Source organism: Syngnathus acus, chromosome 5, assembly GCF_901709675.1.
Source record: "Syngnathus acus chromosome 5, fSynAcu1.2, whole genome shotgun sequence".
NCBI lineage: Eukaryota > Metazoa > Chordata > Actinopteri > Syngnathiformes > Syngnathidae > Syngnathus > Syngnathus acus.
Genome location: NC_051091.1, coordinates 12517249 through 12536687, shown reverse-complemented (window position 1 = coordinate 12536687; position 19439 = coordinate 12517249). Strand labels below are relative to the sequence as shown.

The following is a 19439-nucleotide window of genomic DNA, read 5'->3' as shown; positions in this document are numbered from 1 at the left end:
TGTGACATGAGCAATGGGAGCAAAGTTTTCTCACGGGTTAATAAGTAGCGTAACCATAAATTCTGCTGCAGCCAATCAGCTTGTTACGAGCTAGAAATGCTTCTCGTGTCAATAATAATGTCTGATCCAATGACGTATTGTGCGTCAAAACTTTTTGCCAGAGCACACAGGATGCAGTTTATTGCAATGAGTAATTATGTGAACTTGATGTTTCACCCCATAGCTACTGTTGCCGAGTCAGACAAATTTAAGTAGGTCTTTGGAGAACGTCATCCATCCTGTTTTATTTTTTATAGCTCTTTACATCATCAGTGGAGCCTATCCCAGGGGGAGACGTGAGATTCAAGCTGGACTGATCGCTCATCAATGAGGCCACATCCATAAAGCCATATGACCACAAAGCTTTATTGACGGTCTGTAATTTGGGATTTTAGAAATGAAACAACTAATAATAATACATCGGACTAAAGTGGCAAAACTGATTTTTGAGGAATTCAAACAATAAATAATTTTATGCAGAGCCTGATTTCCTTTGGGATTGGGTTCTCCAAGTACCTGGTTTTTAATTTTAAATTTTAAGTCTTAAAAATCAAACATTCATTGCTCATGCTATTTTGCAGAAACATTTCGTTTATTTTCTCCAGAACTGTGCTTTCAAACTATATTGAAATTATGATATGAATCTCTTCATTGAGTTCAACAAGTATAAAAACAAAAAATGTCAACAATAACCTTTATGCATAATAGTTCCATGGAAGAAGGAGCTACACGGTATTGAGTACCAGCAACAATAAAAAAATAAACATGGTGTCACTTCAATGGAGTCCTGACTTACTATTTCCCACAAGTGCAGATATGAAGTTGATGCGTGCATGAAGACATGTCTCAGACTGGCCCTCAACAGAAAACAAAATGTAAGTGTGCACAGATAGCTACAGAAAGTAAAGATAATAGCTCAGTGATAGTCGACAGACTGAATGTGTTGAAATATCGAGGAGGAAATTAGTGTTTACAACACAGTGAAATGACACATATCTTAGAAGCCGTATCTGGATTTTTGCCCTTTTTCTTAGATTGTTGAATGGGTTTTAATTTATGAATAAAAACATCATTTGAGGCGGAATTACCTGGTTTTTTTCCCAGGCTTTTAATCCGAATAAATGCGTTCATGGCAACAGCCAATGTCGATTCCATTCCATTCGACGTGATCGAAATTGTATTAAATTGGAATGTGCAGCGGTGTAGAAAAGCAAATGCAGTAGTACTCATTATTACAGTAAATATTTGTATGAGTGATTAATGGTCTAGAGCAGTGGTTCTCAAACTTTTTCCAGTGATGTACCCCCTTTGAAATATTTTTTCAGCCAAATACCCCCTGACCAGCGCAACACATTTCTGGTTGCAAAGAATGAGGTACAGGATTGTCCCATCAGTGTTTGATTTATTAAAGTTAAACAACTCGTAGCAATGTACCGGACAGACACATTTATGTTTCAAACATTGCATGTAGAAACAAAAACGATAAACAGTAAAGTGACCACCAAGAAGGCATAAACCCTTTCAAAACTCAAATACTGTATGTAGAACACTGTTAATTTATATTAATCTTTCTTGTAATAATCTCTTGCAAGGAAATAAAACTACACACAACTAAAAATGTGTTCACAAAAATAAATTAACTTAATTATAAATAAATATCTTGTTTCCATATAAATTGATAACTTAATAAATAAAGATTTGCTCATAAAAATAATCAACTTTACCTCTTTTGAGATAAAAAAAAGAAACTTTTTTCTCTCTTAAAATTGAATTGTTGCATTGAACATTTGATTTTGATTTGACAAGCATTGAATAAGCATTGAACAGTCTTGAAGTTTGAATGAGTCTTTTGCATTCATACTACATTTTAGTGAGAAACATGGGCTTGTACCTCACTTTGTCATCCTTGGTGGCAGGGAGGCAACTGCTGTGATCAAGTTCTTCTCCAGGCTCAGTCTGTTTCTTTGCTTTGTTTTGATCACAGTCATTGCAGAGAAGGAGGTCTCACATAAATATGTGGAGGCAAAGTGCAGCAGCTGCTCCAAAGCTTTATGTCCCAGCTCAGGGTGCTCCTGCCTCACACACACCCAAAACTGTGAGAGAGTGGATGCGCCAAACTTCATCTGCAGGCCACGGTTAGATGCCACTTCCATCAGTTTTTCCTGGTGAGTGACAGGAAGCTTGCTTCTCTTTGCTTCAGACAAGAGAAATGGGTTGCTCACCCAATCCAGCCGTGCAGATTTCTCCTCCATGTCAACAAAGTAGCAATGAAAGCCCTTTATCAAGTTAGCCAAATGTCCCACTATGACTAACTTCACTGGAGCTGTCTCCACATCTTCATTGGAGAGAAAAGCATCCACCTGAGGAAAGCAGGTGAAATCCTCCTTGGCCTTGACTTGATGAAGTTGATCACTTTGATGCTGTCGTTCAAAATATCATGCAACACGGGGCTCATTTTCATGGACGCTAACGCTTCCCTTTGAATCACACAGTGAGTCCACTTAATGTCGGGATTTTCCTTTTTAATCAGCGCAATGAGCCCTTTCGCACTGCCCGTCATTGATGCAGCCGCATCTGTACAGACGCTGCTGCAGGATTTCCAGCGGATACCATTTTCAGAGATAAATGCGTTAACGACATTAAAAATGTCCTCTCCGGTTGTTCTCCCCTCCAGACTTTTGCAGAAAAGTATGTGTTCACAAATGTCGTCAGTCTCAATGTATCTCTCAAAAGCAACAAGCTGTGCATTTCCACTGACATCTGTGAATTCATCCAGCTCGAGTGAAAACGAGTCGCCAAGTTTTCCCACAACTTGTTCGACAATGTCTGCACCCATTCTGTCTGTTCTGCGGCAAACGGTGTCATTAGACAAAGGCACAGTTTTTAATGGATCCGCAGTTTTTTGTCTAGCATAGTTTCGGCCAATACAACAGCGGCGGGGAGCAGCAGCTCTTCAGCTATGGTGAACGTTTTTTTGGTTTTAGCTACGAGCAAAGAAACCGCATAAGAAGCCTTCAGGGCTATTGTTAGGGATGTCAGGCTGTGTTGTGTGACGTCATGAGGGGAGGCGCGGGAGTTGAATACAGAGAGTGACTGGAACAAGAGCTGTCGTCTTGGGTCTCATTCATATCAATACATATATCACGCACAAACATGGTGTCAGAAGTGGCTGGACCCGGCCACAGTTCGGCTGGACGGCGCTGTGCTTCACTGCGGGGCCAGTGAAAGATGGTGAGGAGGGACAGACGGACAGAAGGCAAAGACGAGCGAAACGGCGGTTAGCGACCTGCTAGGCTAACGACACCACCCGCCATGGCAACGAATATACCACCACCGGAGGAGATGAAGATGAGCGGCGACCTGGCAAGCAATTGGGACAATTTCAGAGGGGAATTTGAAGACTATTTACTGGCAACGGGATTATCAGAGAAAGGGCAACCAGTGCAAGCAGCAACCCTACGGAGAGTAATGGGTAATGAATGTCGTCACATTTACAAGCATAACTTGGGTCTCACGGTGGACCAAGGGAAGGATGTTAAAGTTATTCTTGATGCTTTGGAGGAGTACTTCAAACCAGCTAGAAACGTCATATTTGAGAGATTTGTTTTTGGAACCTGCAAGCAAGATGAAGGGGAGCCCATTGATGTGTTTGTAACGAAACTGAGGGAGAAAGCTGCTTCGTGTGAGTATGGACAACTCAAAGAGGACTTGATCAGAGACAGACTGGTGCTGGGTGTGAGTGATGAAAGTGTGCGCCGCCGGCTGCTCAGACAAAAAGATCTCACACTGGCATCGGCCATAGACATATGCAGAACGGCGGAGATGACAGACACGAGGATACAAGCAATCACGCAGGACAGGCCTCCGGAGACAGTGCACACAATGGATGGCCCGCGGCCACGTCCCCCGCCCAGGCAGGAGCGTCCGGACAGAATTCGGAATCAGACACCTAACACATATGACAGCGCTATGTGCAGATTCTGCGGCATCACGCACAGGCGTGGGCGTGATTTTTGCCCAGCCTTTGGAAAGAACTGTCGGAGCTGTGGGGCCGCAAATCATTTTGCCAAGGTTTGCATGAAGAGGGGCCAAGCCACAAGACAGCTACACGCGGCAGACGGTGAAGTTCCCGAGGACATGGACAGGTCTGACATGGAAGCACACATTTACACAGCGGAGAGCATAGGGGCAGTTCAGGGGCGAGGGAAGAAATGGTTTGTTAACTTGAAAATGCATGGTGGGTTTCAGAGGTGCCAGATAGATTCGGGGGCCACATGTGATGTCATGAGCATAAAAGACATGAGAAGACTTGACCCTGGGGCAAAGCTACTACCTAGCCAGACCAGGCTAGTATTGTATTCAGGCCAATCCATGCAATCCGCGGGCATATTCCGCACAAAGTGCGTAGTGAGGGGTAGAGTACACAGGCTGCGGTTCGAAATAGTGAGAAGTGGGCAGAGACCTCTGTTGTCAGGCGAAACGAGTGTGCGGCTAGGATTGGTGCACTTCACCATCCCAGAAGAACTTCTTATGGTGAGACACAGCAGCTCAGGGCCATTAACCAGACAGCATCTTGTGCAGACGTACGCAGATGTTTTCAACGATCCAGTTGAGTCACTCCCAGGGGATGTTCATTTTGTGCTAGATAGTAATGTACCCCCGGTGCAGGCTTCCTCACGCAACGTCCCGGTGGCCTTCAGGGAGGCAGTCAAGGCCCAGTTAGATAGGTATGAGGCTGATGGCCACCTAACGTCAGTGTCTGAGCCTACTGAGTGGATTAGCAACATGGTGATTGTCAGGCAGGCAGAAAAGTTGAGAATTTGCATAGATCCCAAGTCATTAAATCAGGCTCTAAAGAGGTCCCACTACATTATGCCAACACTTGAAGATGTGTTGCACAAGCTGCCCAGGGCCCGCATCTTTACACTAGTAGATGCAAGAGATGCCTTTCTACAGTGCAGATTAGACGAAGAGAGCAGTTACACCACCACGTTCTGGACGCCGTGGGGCAGGAAGCGGTGGTTAAAGCTGCCGTTTGGAGTGTCTGTGGCCCCAGAGATTTACCAGCGAAAGCAGCATGAGCTACTGGCAGGGTTAGATGGGGTGGAACCTATAGCAGATGACATATTGATTGTGGGGTGTGGGGGGACAGATGAGATAGCCACACGGGACCATGATGCAAAGCTGCTAGCGCTCATGCAAAGATGCAGGGAGGTAAAGCTAAGACTGAGTTTAAAGAAACTAGTGTTCAGGGTCAGAGAGGTCAACTTTCACGGACACATCCTATCAGCGGAGGGCCTTAGAGCAGACCCGGAGAAAATCAGAGCGGTCCTGGACATGCCACACCCCGAGGACGCCAAGGCCGTGCAGCGATTCATTGGGTTTGTGACCTACCTCGCAAGGTTCATGCCACGCCTCTCTGAGGTGTGTGAGCCACTACGGAGATTGTTGGACAAAGATGTCCCATGGCATTGGCTGCCAAAACACGACGCAGCGGTCGAGGAGATTAAGCGACTCGTCACGTCGGGCCCGATCCTGCGATACTACGATGTGACCAAGCCAGTCACCATACAGAGTGACGCGAGTCAGAAGGGACTTGGCTGTTGCCTGCTGCGGGAGAATCAGCCGGTAAGCTTTGCTTCGCGGGCACTTACTCAGACGGAGCGGAACTATGCACAAATCGAAAAGGAATGTCTGAGCATAGTGTTCGCGTGTCAGCGATTTCATTACTATTTGTATGGGCGGGGGGAGATCACAGCGGAAACCGACCACAAGCCACTCATCTCCATTTTCACCAAGCCACTCCTCTCAGCGCCCAAACGACACCAGAGCATGCTGCTCACACTACAGGGATACAATCTGAAGGTGGTGTACAAGCCAGGGCCCGACATGCACCTCAGTGACACCTTGAGTAGGGCCACGGCTTCGCCGCAGGGGCTTGGCACGAGATATTCGAAACAGACTGTTTGCTGCATGCAGAGAGCACAAGTGGACGCTGAACAGATAAATCAGGCTGAGCATCTGAACGTCACCAGCCAACGGCTGAGGCAGATAAAATTGCACACGGTGGGTGATGGGAGTCTTCAGCTGTTGCAGGAGGTGGTGCTCCGTGGTTGGCCAAATCGCCGGGAGGACACTCCATTGGCAATCAGAGAATACTGGTCCATCAGGGACGAGATCAGCGCACAGGATGGAGTGCTTTTCAAGAGTCAGCGAGTTATAGTGCCCAAATCATTGCGTGCTGAAATGTTGAAACGCATCCATGCCAGCCATGTAGGAGGAGATGCCTGTTACAGACAGGCCAGAGACACGCTATACTGGCCCAACATGCACGGTGAGATCGTGGACTATGTGAGCCAGTGCTCAGCCTGCAACGAATATGAACACGGACAGCAGCGGGAGACGATGATGTCCCATGCACTCCCTACTCGACCATGGCAGATCCTCAGCATGGATCTGTTCACGCAGGCTGGCAAGGACTTTCTGATCATGGTTGATCATTATTCAGATTTCTGGGAAGTAGAGTTGCTCCCAGATCTTTCAGCTGAGACCACGGTGCTGAGGGGCAAGGCCCAGTTTGCACGGCACGGTCAGCCTGATCGGGTAATTACAGACTGTGGTGCCCAGTTCGACTGCGAAACGTTCAGGAGGTTTGCGAGAGACTGAGACTTTGACCATGTCAAATCCTCTCCCAGGTACCCAAAATCGAATGGGAAGGCTGAGTCAGCCGTGAAGATTGTCAAGAGCCTGTGCAAGAGGGCAGCAAGGGCGGGGACCGACCCTTGGCTGGCCATCTTGCAGTGGAGGAACACGCCTACGGAAGGCTTGCTGAGCAGCCCCGCGCAGAGGTTGATGTCTCGCAGACTGAGAACGCCACTCCCGGTTGCTGACACACTTTTGGAGCCGGGTGTGGTGGGGGGGGTTCCAGACAGGCTGCGAGTAAAACACCAGACAGCCAAACTCTGGTATGACAAATCGGCCAGAGATCTGCCCGAGTTGTGTATCGGACAGGACATAAGGATGAAGCCCCTGCCTGGGGACAGGACGGGCAGGTGGCGGAGAGGAGTATGCTTACGGCTGGTGGGCCCCAGGTCATACCTGGTGGACGTCGAAGGGACACTGTACCGCCGTAACAGGGTGGATCTGCGACCTGCGGAGAGTAACGCCGCAATGCCGGGGCAGCACGGAGTGCAGCACATCAGCCCACCGGCTGACAAACCCGGGGATCCACCTGACACCGCGATTGACACTACGGGCGACACTGACACAGTCGCCCAGGAGGTCGCACTGCAGGGGCAGAGTGACGTCCACCAGCCTCAGAATGGATCGCCTCTACATACACCTGTGCCAGGGCGCAGGACGGCCAGTGGCAGGATTATAAGAGCGCCGAAGAGACTGGACTTGTGAGCTGTGTGGGTACTGAGGGGCCTCGCGGTCAATTGGGTTGTTGATGGAAACGAATGTGTAAAAAAAAAATAAAAAAAAAAGAAAAAGAAAGAAAAAAGGATTATATGTTGTACACTGCTCTTTGAAATGTGAGTTATATGTACACTGTTCTTTGAAATGTGAGTTAGGAGTTGTTTAAGTGTTCGCTGATACGTAAAGACAAGAGGGGGAGATATGTTGTGGGAATTTATCTTTGATCTTCATGTATAAGTTGCCATCTATGAAAGGGGAGATGTTAGGGATGTCAGGCTGTGTTGTGTGACGTCATGAGGGGAGGCGCGGGAGTTGAATACAGAGAGTGACTGGAACAAGAGCTGTCGTCTTGGGTCTCATTCATATCAATACATATATCACGCACAAACAGCTATGGCTGATGTAGTGGAGGCTTTTTGCATTGTGTCTTGGGATAACTTAAAGTCAGAAAGTTTCCTCCTGAAGAACTCCGGTGGCTTACCAACATGTCATCCGTGTTTTGTGGTGAGATGCCGCTGGAGATGTGCTGACTTCATGCTAGCGTTGGCTAATTTCTCCCCGCAAAAAAAGCACAGCGCTTTGGGTGGGTTACAACATGTGGACGTAAATCCCATCAAACAAAAGTCTTCCATGTACTGTCGGTACTTCGTCGGCTCTGGTTTTGCCTTCATTTTTACTTGTTTCTCCGTGTTTTCAACAGCAGCATCGCTGCTACGCTTCCGCCACATCTCCATGTTACAGTGCGTTATTAGGGCAACCGCAGGAGACTGCTATTGGTTTGTGGAGAGTCAGTTTATTAAGGATTAAAATTGAATACTGAATATAAAACATACATTTGTATTTCATCAAACTTTTTAGAACTAATTCTCAAGACAATCAGGCTTGATGTGTTTTTTTTTTTTAAATACCGGTATATATTTTTGTAAAATCTCACGTACCTCCATTTGAGAACCACTGGTCTAGACCATAAATATAAAACAATTAAATGAAAATCAATAAGTCCGGTAGCAACCGGGCATGTTTTGTAACCTCAAAATGGCCAGTACCGTGGAAAACCTGTTACTAACATTGTCAAAACAGTTTGTTTACGTTCCGTGAAGCTTTTGTCGTGTGTGAACTGTGAAAACAAACATCGCAACTGGAGGCGAGTAAATCATCAGCCGCACATGAAAAGAATACATTTACACATTTATCTGACCACGTTGCCGTGTGATTGCTTGTCTAAACATTCTTTATCCCTCGCGACATTGTCTTTATCCCTCGCGAGAAACCCCCTAGATCCATTTTGTTTTTTTCAAGAGTGACTTTTTGACACATATCAGGGCGGCACAAATAATAAACGTATTTTTTTTTACCATTAGTGTTCAGACAGTGGAGAGGAAAAAAATAGTCTATTTTTCTTCTTGTCCTAGCGTTTCTTTGCCACTTTGAAGATTGATTTTGAGGGGAAGTTGGGTTTTTAACTTCTTGAAATCGATACTGGGTAGCACGTCCGCCTCACAGTTAGGAGAGTGCGGGTTCGATTCCACCTCCGGCCCTCCCTGTGTGGAGTTTGCATGTTCTCCCCGGGCCCGCGTGGGTTTTCTCCGGGCACTCCGGTTTCCTCCCACATCCCAAAAACATGCTTGGTAGGCTGATTGAGCACTCCAAATTGTCCCTAGGTGTGAGTGCGAGTGCGAATGGTTGTTTGTCTCTGTGTGCCCTGCGATTGGCTGGCAACCGGTTCAGGGTGTCCCCCGCCTACTACCCGATGACGCTGGGATAGGCTCCAGCACACCCGCGACCCCTGTGGGGACTAAGCGGTACAGAAAATGGATGGATGGAAATCGAAAAATAAAATTTTCATTGTAATATTGCCTTGCAGTCTTGCTTCTCTGCTTTTGGGTTCTCAACCACAAATATTTGTAACAAATATGCCTGCTATAATTAAACTTCATATTAATTGTTTCAGGCACTAATTGTTTTTCTCATCTAATGGTTTTGACATTCTTGTGCAGCCAACCTATTTTTATTTTTTTTACAGAAGCTATAAAGATGACAAGCTCAATCGGGTTACATAAGTCAGAGATTTTTGAACACTCTCATATCATCCTTGATTATCAAAATAAACAATGCCATTAGTTCCCATGCTACTGTAGTGCTGTATATTGTCAAAGGTAAGGCAAAAGTACACAAGATATAAAAGGTGACAGTAATAACTTAAAACACAGAATCTAAATGTAGAGTAGAGTTGGAATGGATACATTTTATAGCATTTTCTTTGCTCTGTAAAATGTCAAGCCTCACCATGTGACTTTCAATGAGACGCAACCCGGCAAGTTTTTTACAATGCCATAAAAAGCAAATTAAACTCCTGGATTTTTTTCTTTTTTCTTGTTAATAAATCAGACATTTATTTCATCCCACAGGCACTGTGGCATTTGGGTATACTAAATCCATAGGATGCACACACACACACGCATGCATGCACGCACATTTTCATTTACAAAAATCACTCTCACATTAATAATGTCTTTGTCGTTGCCCTAGCAACCTCCAAGACCAACTGTTGCGGCAGTGGCAGAGGAGAAGCATGCCAGGACATCTCTTGTATTGGTGACGTCAAGATTAAAATAATCTTGCCATGTGTGACTTATCTAATAAGTAGTGTGAAAATATTGTTAGATTACTGCAAAGGGACATAGTTTGCATTTTTAGGCACCCAACTCTGGGGCTCCCTTGCCCTCACTTAAATGCTCCAAAAGAGTACCTAAGTTTCACGTTGCAAGTGATGTATGTACACGTCCAAATTAAGTTCATCCAAAGAACCCAAATGATTATTTTTTGGAGTGCACACAACTCCATTGTCATTTTTAAATGGGGAGAAAAAAAAAAAATCCATCATAAACTTTGGATGAAGCACTTAACTCAGCATGTCAGCTAAATTTCACACATTGATGTCCACCTTGCAGCGGTCAGCAATCACCGAACTCATGAAATCTAAGCCATCCATCCACCTATAGACTGGACTCCCTCCCCACACAACATCCACTCCTCACTCACCACTGGAACAAACTGCTGCCATCTTTTTAGTTCTGGGAAAAAAAAATGGTGCCGATGCCTCCAACTTCAACAACAACAATCCACTTTTCAGTTCTGAAATTCTCCCAAAAGTTATATTCTGAACCATCACCCTTGAATGGAGTGGACTTATATGGCGCATTAGCTACACCACATGGTGCCCAAAGCGCTTTCCAAATCCTCACAACACCCCCATTCCTTTCCAGTCCCATCCTTCTCTGACACTTCTGGTGTGCCTCAGGGATCTGTCCTGGGGCCTCTCCCCATCATCTACTTCCACATTTTTGTAAATGTTCTATTCACTTTCTTGGCGACATTGATAACACCTACTCCCCACTAAAGCCTTGTCCACTTTACCAGCAGCACCGCTGCCTATGCTTGGGCTGCGATTATATTTTCTTTTATTAAAGATGAATCATCTCCACGAGATAAACTACACGTAGTTATCGCATAGGTGTGACTGACTTATCTGCTATGGAAAATGAGCCAGAATTGTCACCTTGGCCTAGACAATTAGAGCAGTACGTGTTACTCGAGATAGCTATTATTAGGCGGCTGCATTGATCATGTTTGGTTATAATTGCTGTTTACATCTTTTGTTTGAATGTGTCTAAAACATATACAAGTCAATTCCAGCGTATTACAAGGTCCAATAATTGCACCTGCATGTTCCAAGCATACTACATATGGCTTTAACACTGCTGACTCCAAGTAAATTTATGGCTTTAATTATCAGCAGTTGGGTTGAAAGCCATTGCGTATTGTGTTGTAAAACAAGATGGAAGGGGGAGCAAAACATTTGGCAACAATGAGGCTAACATCACAGAGCGCCCAAGTGAAATTAACTGGAGTAACTACAGATCGTGAAAGCTCGATAGAAGGAAAGGAAGTTGCTATATTAGTAGTTGCTAATCTCATCAGCCGTTTTTGACAGTTTTGTCACATCTGTTTACTACACTACACTAATATGAAATATGAAGCCATAACTAAAGCCTACTTTTGAAACCTTACTTTAAAATCCCGACCCTTTCTTGAATCCCTATTTTAAACCTGCTCCTAACACCGAGCGACACGGCCGAACACCTGCACAGTGTGCAATTATGCCTCATGTTAATGTACCTCACCAATCCCATCTACCTGCTGGAGGATGGCCCATAATGACACCGCAAACTGAATTTATTTCCACAACAATATTGCAAAGCTTGAGCTATGAGATTAAAATTAACTCATTTTATTCATCTGGTAAATGGGCTGCATTTATATTACGCTTTTATGAACACCACATGGTGCTCAAAGCACACATTCACACACACATATTCATACAACAATGGGCACCAATGCCATGCAAGGGAGCAATTTGGGGTTTAGTGTCTTGCTCAAGGACACTTTGATGACAATGACAATAGATTTTTAAAATATTATAATCAGTACAAGAAACCTGACAGAATTATTTGCAAGTTTATGAACAGAATCTATTTTAAAATCCAAACACAAGCTTCAACACCGCATTTAAAATTCCACCATTTGCTTGGAACCTAAATTTGAAACTGGAACCATTTTTTTACAACCCAGGTTTGTTAAATTTAACTGCAGAATAAAACTATACAGACCACAACATACAATGAGTCTTTTTATTTTTGTTAGCAACCTTGTTAGCGTTCTCAACCTCAGGAATTCCTGGGGGTATGATTGAAATTCTGTATGCTGCGTCATCCCATAAAACACACCCAAGGTTTCATTACCTTGTCATTGTCACTAACATTGCAGTGTCCTGGTTACAATCATACCAGTTAAAATGACACAAAGTAGTCAAGGTCAGTTAAGTTATGTGAACCAGTCTGCGTTCCCCATATGTCCATATTTTAATGCTTTTATGGAGGTAACAAAACAAACAGCACTTGGTTTGTTGTATTTTCACACAGGCCCGTATTGTATTTGCTTTTATCGTAAATCATCACTTCCGCAGCGCTTTTACGTCAGGCCAAGATTACAGTTTGACAGATACTCATGAAGGTACATCCGAATGCTGGTGGAATTGAGTTGATATTTTATAGGGCGATGTTTATTGCAAGGCTGAAGCGCCATCTTTTTAGCAAGGAACTATATTGGCGTCGAGGGGCTTCATTTTGACAATAAAGTGATCTTGTGTGCCGTTGGTGGGGCCTTCAGTTACTTGCACATTTTCGTTTTACTCAGCAAGGCTCTGAAAAATGTTTGTACCTGCCATAAGTAAAAAAAAAGTATACAATTTAAATAATCTGACTAGGAAAAAATGCGCAAGAATAACTTTCACTATGGTTACGTTCACACCGCAGGTCTTAATGCTCAATATAGAATTTCTGATGGAAATTCGATTTTTTTTTTTTTTAGTAAGCCTTCACATTCTATATATATGTTTGTGTCCCCAAAGTGACCCACATATGCAACAGAAACGTCATTCGCATATCTTTTTACTCTCTCATTTCCATAGAGGAGCAATTTGGGAAGAGGTGAATATATAGTATTTGGGGAGACTGGCGTTGTAACCTACAGCAAGACATTTTAGAAAAAAAACCATCTGTTGCTGAACCATAATTTACATAATTCATAAAAAAAAACAATGTTCTCATTCATATTATTGCTATTATTATTGAAATTATTGAAATTGAAACTACTATCGAAATTATTGAAAAAAACCCCCGGCAGATTCGCAATCACTGCACAAAAAATTTAAAAAGGTTGATATATGCAAAGTGACTGAAGAGGGTCAATAAACTTTCTTGATTTGCCCTCATTCGTAGATATTATAGCACCACCTGTTGCTTCGGCATGCCATGCTGGAGATGGACACTACAGTTAAAGAAAAAAAAAAAGGCTGTACTGTTTGATTCTTTTTGAATTTAGCCTGTAAACAACCCGCATTTCAGCATCAGCTTGATTTTATTCATACATCCTTTATGGATACCTGCACCACATCCTCCCTCTGACTCTCTCTCTTTCTCTCTCCTCTGTACGACATGGTAGGTTGGGAGGATGCGCATCGTCTGCTTTCTTCTGCCAACCACTATTGCATGTGAGCACGTCAAAAGGAGGCACTTTAAGAGCTACAGAGTCAGAAGGTGAGTTTTAATTCATAAAATGTACTTAACTTGTCTTTATTAGTGCCTATCTAGATTGTTCTTTTATTGACCCTTTAAGATATTCAGGAGGAAATCGTTTTTACTGATCAATTGTAATTCTGCTTCAGTGATCTAAAGCACAATACCTTAACATGCAGGTTTAGTTTCACTTTCAAAGACTCGAGGTTCAATTGTGCATTTGAAAAGTGAAGGGAAAAATAAAGTGAGTGGCATCTACCAGAGCAGGGAATCCAATTTTAATCATCCTCAGAGCGTCACCGGTTCGGAGCTCATTAGTGTGGTGGGGAAAGAGAATATTGCATTCCAACATCAGGCACTTTCTTTTACTTCCCATTAAACGGGACCAAATGAGGAAAAAGGTTTCTCTCCCTCAGATAGATTTGAAAATGTCTCGCTTGACTTTCTCTGTGCAAACAGTGGTTTACACTTCAGAAATTTTGGGTTCAAATGTCAGCTTTCCCGAATGGATTCTTATATACTGTCCAGTTTTATATCACATCACAAAAACATGCTCCTTAGCTTTATGGGGCAATTGGAATTGTCGATCGGTGTGAAGCCAAGGACATAGAGGATGTTGCTCCTCTCAACACCACTGAAAGCAGGATGGAAACAAAAGGCAAAATGGAAAGCATAGGAAGAAAAGTCAACCCCCCACAGTGCAGGCCTGAGTCAAGTCTTAAAGCCGGAACCTGTTCAGTGTGAAGTAAGTGCCATTAACCGCAACTTCGCTGTGCTGTCAAAGACGTAGTCAATGAAAGCTTTCTCACCATTTAGACTCACACAAAAGTGACAGAGTCATGAGAATCATCGTCAACCATGAACTGTCAGGAGTAGAATGGAGCAGGGCGACCAAATGCAGCTTGGACCAGGGTTTATTGAGGGAAAAGGTAGTTGGAAGGGAGGATGAGGGGAACAAACCAACATAAGCAGCAAACTAACATAACTTAACGGAGACAGAGGTAACCGACAGACCAACTTGGAGAGAAACTAACCGAACGGAAAGACGAGACAAACGAGTGAGGGGCAGACAGGACTTAAATACATGACAGGTAACAAGAGGCAGGTGTCTGTGATTACATTGATTGTGAGGTAACACAGGAGGGGAGGGGCGACGCCAACAGAAACCACGGTAACATAATAAAAACAACCGTGGACGAGTCGTGACATGAACACCATGAAATGTTTTCAAAAATTAGACGTCTGACGAATCAACGTGTCTAAAACCACCTTTTGTTTTTTGGTTTTTTTGGACAGACAGTTCGGCAGACAGAATTTTTCATCTATTGGTGTGCATTTGCCGATTTGTTTGTTCCCAGGGCAGTTGATCGATCTCAACTGGACAGCTCTGGTTGATCTCTGGTACGAAGGCAGTGGAACTACTACCTCAATTAAGGGGGGGCGGTGTTTTTGTTGTTTGTCAGAGGCGAGATCCTTGGATAAGAGGACATCATTGTATGTGGGGATAGCTTGTGAGCTTCTTCTGTTTTGAAATGGTCTTTCAATCTTGACCAAGATGGCTTCTCTCATTCCGCTTTCACATTATGGTCTGTCCTAAGCTTCGGTTGCATGAACTGATGAGGCCTTCTCGGATCAGAAGTGAATATTCCAAGACAACCAGAGCTGTGCATTTGCGATCGAGTCAATGCTCTGAGAAATAACTGACCTGGATCAATAGCAGCATGCCCGTGACATGAACCTCAAGCATACATATATATTTTTTAATGTTTCTGAAACAGTTCCATGAGAGCAACCTGGCAAAGCATCGATTGATTCCCAGTCCTGAGATGGATCCCTTTTGGCAAGGTCCCTCATCAAACATGTCCAGATCGCTTGGCAACGCCAGCATGTCCCCCAACTCCAATGTGGGTAGCACCACCAGCACCAGCACCAGCGCCAGCACCAGCCTTTACACTGAAGCCAATCTCTTGGACATCCTCGGCCCCAAACGCTCTCCCTTCTTCCTCCCGGTGGCCGGCGTCTACTTGGTCATCTTCCTGGTGGGCTTGAGCGGGAACCTTCTGACATGCACTGTGGTAGCCAAACACAAAAAGATGCGCAACCCGACCAATTTATACCTTGTCAGCTTGGCTTTATCCGACCTTCTCATGCTGGTCTTCGGGATGCCCATGGAGATCTACGACTTGTGGCAGAACTACCCGTTCCCCTTCGGCGCCGGCGGTTGCTACTTCAAGACGTTCATCTTCGAGACCCTCTGCTTTGCGTCCATCCTCAACGTCACGGCCTTAAGCGTGGAGCGATACATCGCCGTAGTGCACCCTCTCAAGACCCGCTATCTAACCACCAAGAGGCACGCCAAGCAGGTCATCGGTGCCGTGTGGGCGGCATCCATGGTGTGCGCCATACCCAACACGTCCCTGCACGGTATCTTCTACCTCCCGGGCTACATGAGGGAGTCGGCCATTTGCACCATACTAAAACCAGTGTGGATGTACCACACGCTTATGCAGATCACCACCGTCTGCTTTTTCTTCATTCCCATGATGGTGATCAGCGTGCTCTACCTCGTGATGGGCATGCACCTGGGCAGGGAAAGAAGACAGAGGCAAGGCTACTTTGGGAAGAAATGGGTCAGTGACACCCGTGTGAGCGTCTACAATGAGGGCGGTCGGCGGACAAACGTCGTCAAGATGCTCTGTGAGTTCTGAAATTAGGCTTTGAGCTTTTTAATGCCACTTGCAGTTAAATGTCAAGCTAAACACCTAGCTTGTGTTTTTAAAACAACAAAACAACTTTGCCTTAAGAAATGCTCGTGCTAGCTTAATGCTAACACATAATGGGAAACACCATTGACGAGTTAAAACTTAGCACCAATAGTTAATTTTTTTCTTTGTAGTTATATGCTGAGCGTATTGCTGGGCACATACACCATTTACAATATTGGATTTTGGGGTAAAGACGTTTTACTGACGCCAGAATGTTATCTTGTAATCCACATGGCCATTGCCAAGGCATGCACCCAAAAGACAAAAATGTGGCGAAAGGCATGTTTTCGGTGTCATGGTTATTTGCAGAGGTGTCCCTAGCGAGCTTCGCGGCTTAAAGAGACTTCAGGTATCATTTGTATCAAAGCCCCGTCTGCTGTTGAGTCCACAGCCGTGCAAAACCTGCCGTTTTGGAAGTTTCCTTTCAAACTCACTGGTGTCTTCATCTTTCAGCCATCGTGGTGGCAGTGTTCGGCGTCTGCTGGGCGCCTTTCCACCTGGAGCGTCTGCTCTGGAGCTCCGTGCGCCAGTGGACCGACCTAATGCACAACATCTACCAGTACGTCCACATTCTGTCGGGGGTCCTCTTCTACCTCAGTTCTGCCGTCAACCCAGTCATCTACAGCCTGATCTCCACACGCTTCAGAGAGTGCTTTCGAGACCTCGTGTGCTCACGGGTCGGCGTACCCGACTCTCCGCCGGCCCCGAAGAGTTCGCTGGTCCTCTCCACCTCCAGGGTCCAAACCAGAGGTCAGGACTCATTGATCCGCTTACTATCTCCGCCAACACAGCGGGGACTGGACGCCACGTTACTCTCAAGCACTTGCCAAGAGACAGCTTGCAAGACTTCAGTGTTCTGAGATAATATTCCTTTGGCTACAGATTCAGATCCTTACATCTGTTTTATGTCATGCGACCTGGACTGTTGCGCTGAGTGACACAAAGAGACAACATGGAAAATAATTTAGTATGGCGTACTCACAGGTCAAGGCAATTCAAACTGTCTCAGAGGTTTCGGTTGTGGGATTGCTTCTTTAGCTGTTGCAGCACTGCATCTGTTGGGACTCAGATTTATAGTATTTTCATTGTGCAAGTTGGTAATTATCTTCAAAAGCTGTTATGGCTTTAAGACTCAGATAGCGTTCATTGGCATTTGTGTACTGTCGACAATTTCTTTCCGTCCATCCATCCATCTTCTAAAGCGCTTAAGGGTCGCAGGTGTGCTAGAGGCATTTTTTTTCTTTTATCCAGGGATCATGATTCATTTCAAATAATTTTTTTCATATAAATGAAAAAATATATAAGTATTCTATTTAAACATACAACACTACTGTGTTATCTTATCATCATTCTTTTGGTGGTGGTTATCATTCATAACCGTGGAAAGGAGAAATCTCACGCACATTTCAACGAGTGTTAACTGTGTGTGACTGGCCTCCTCTGCCGTTATTCAAGCCTAGCCAGGAAGTGAAATGTCATCACAGCAAAATCTGATGCAGACTGCACTTAATTACCACTACTAATGGAGCGTTGGACTCAAAGACGACTGAAGGACACCAGGGGAAGACTGCATTTGGAAAAGGGCAGACTGTTTTTTTTTTTTTGTCTCATGTAAAATCAAATGTGGTTGCCATGATCCTGCTCACTATTCACGTGCGATTCTCCTGTACAATCACTTAGACAAGGGTGTGTGAGGCAATTGTATTTGCTTAATGTAATTGGTTTGTCCAAAAGCACCCTGCATATTCCAGCAGCTCATTTTATATTCCACCTGCTGGTCCCAGGCTAAAAGCACTCAGACGGAGCTGGATCAGATTGAAATAATGTCATTCTTGTTGTGTAGAAGGAAAAAAAAGTCAAACAATGTCATGATTTTCCTGTGAGCTTGTGTTGTGAGTGATCGTGATTGCTGTGCAGTAACATGACAAATCACAATACAGTTTAAATGTGGTACATGCAATTGGCATTATTTTCCTTCCCTAAAAGTCAGCAAAGACCTGATTATCCCATGGCTTGATTATCCTTTGGTTAGTTACATAAACGATACAGAGCATTAAAAAAAAAAATACTTAGGACATGCTAAAACATAGCTTGAATTAACTTGCTTGTGATTTATCAAAGACTGGAAGTTTATTTCTGCCAAAGTAAATTCAATAGTTAGCCTAGCTTCTTTTATATCTTCTTCTAATGGTATTGTGGCTGCTCTGTTTCACTGTGCCGACATTTGCTTCCCTTCAGTCTTATATGCTAAAAACCACATTGAAATGCTTACATTGTACATTTCCTTTACATTTCCATCAGATGACATTTTCAGTATATTTTCTCAATAGCCGAGAGAGGCAGAAAGCAGAAAAGAAAAGGTTAAACGTAAGCGTTATTTCTGTCCTTTCAGGTCTGCCATCAGCCTCGACCTGTGTGACAGCGTATTACATGAATAATCCCGACCCGTGTCGAGGGTCACAGTGAATCGGAGTCCATTTTCAGGGATTATGATGCAAAGAGCCAGGAGAGCATAGGCGGAAGCCTCTCTTTTAATGTCAAAAATATTTCACACCAGCCCCGTTTAGAGAATAATTTAGCATTCAAATACTCTTACATAAGTCATAAATTCATGAGATGAACCAGCTATAGAAACAAGACACACTCGCCGGGCTGCAACATTAGGTACACACCTGTACAATTTAAAAGATGTAGCAAAATTATTTACAAAATGAGAATGCTTCGTTTTTAATTGACCATTTGAGTTATAACAATAGGTTTTGGTAAAGAATGTCAAACAACCCTGGCCCAACTTTTTGCGGGACAAATGAAATGGCACTAAAATAGCAATTTTCCATTGAAAGTAAACTTTGTAACGATGGCGAAAGTGATGATAATTTAAGGCGTAAGCAAGAACGAAAGGGCCTTCGCAGTTGGATCCTTTTTTTCTTAGCCATCCCTTAAAATGATAGTAGTATTTACTCCCAATTTTGGCTTGTTTGGGTGAAAGCATTCATAGTAGTTCACTTTTCTCCCATTTGGCCTGCTCACCGTTTCTCATAATTCGAATAGTTGGATCCTTTGAGGTGATAAAAAGTCT

General features: G+C 44.1%; 1 protein-coding gene across 1 annotated transcript; it reads left to right on the top strand.

The window, feature by feature from the left end:
• Positions 1 to 15378: 15378 nt before the first annotated feature.
• Positions 15379 to 18310, top strand: nmur3 (neuromedin U receptor 3). Its single transcript, XM_037252135.1, has 2 exons — positions 15379 to 16292; positions 16814 to 18310. The coding sequence occupies exons 1-2, from the start codon at positions 15422 to 15424 to the stop codon at positions 17218 to 17220; spliced, it is 1278 nt and encodes a 425-aa protein (XP_037108030.1). The 5' UTR covers positions 15379 to 15421; the 3' UTR covers positions 17221 to 18310.
• The last annotated feature ends 1129 nt before the right edge of the window (positions 18311 to 19439 follow it).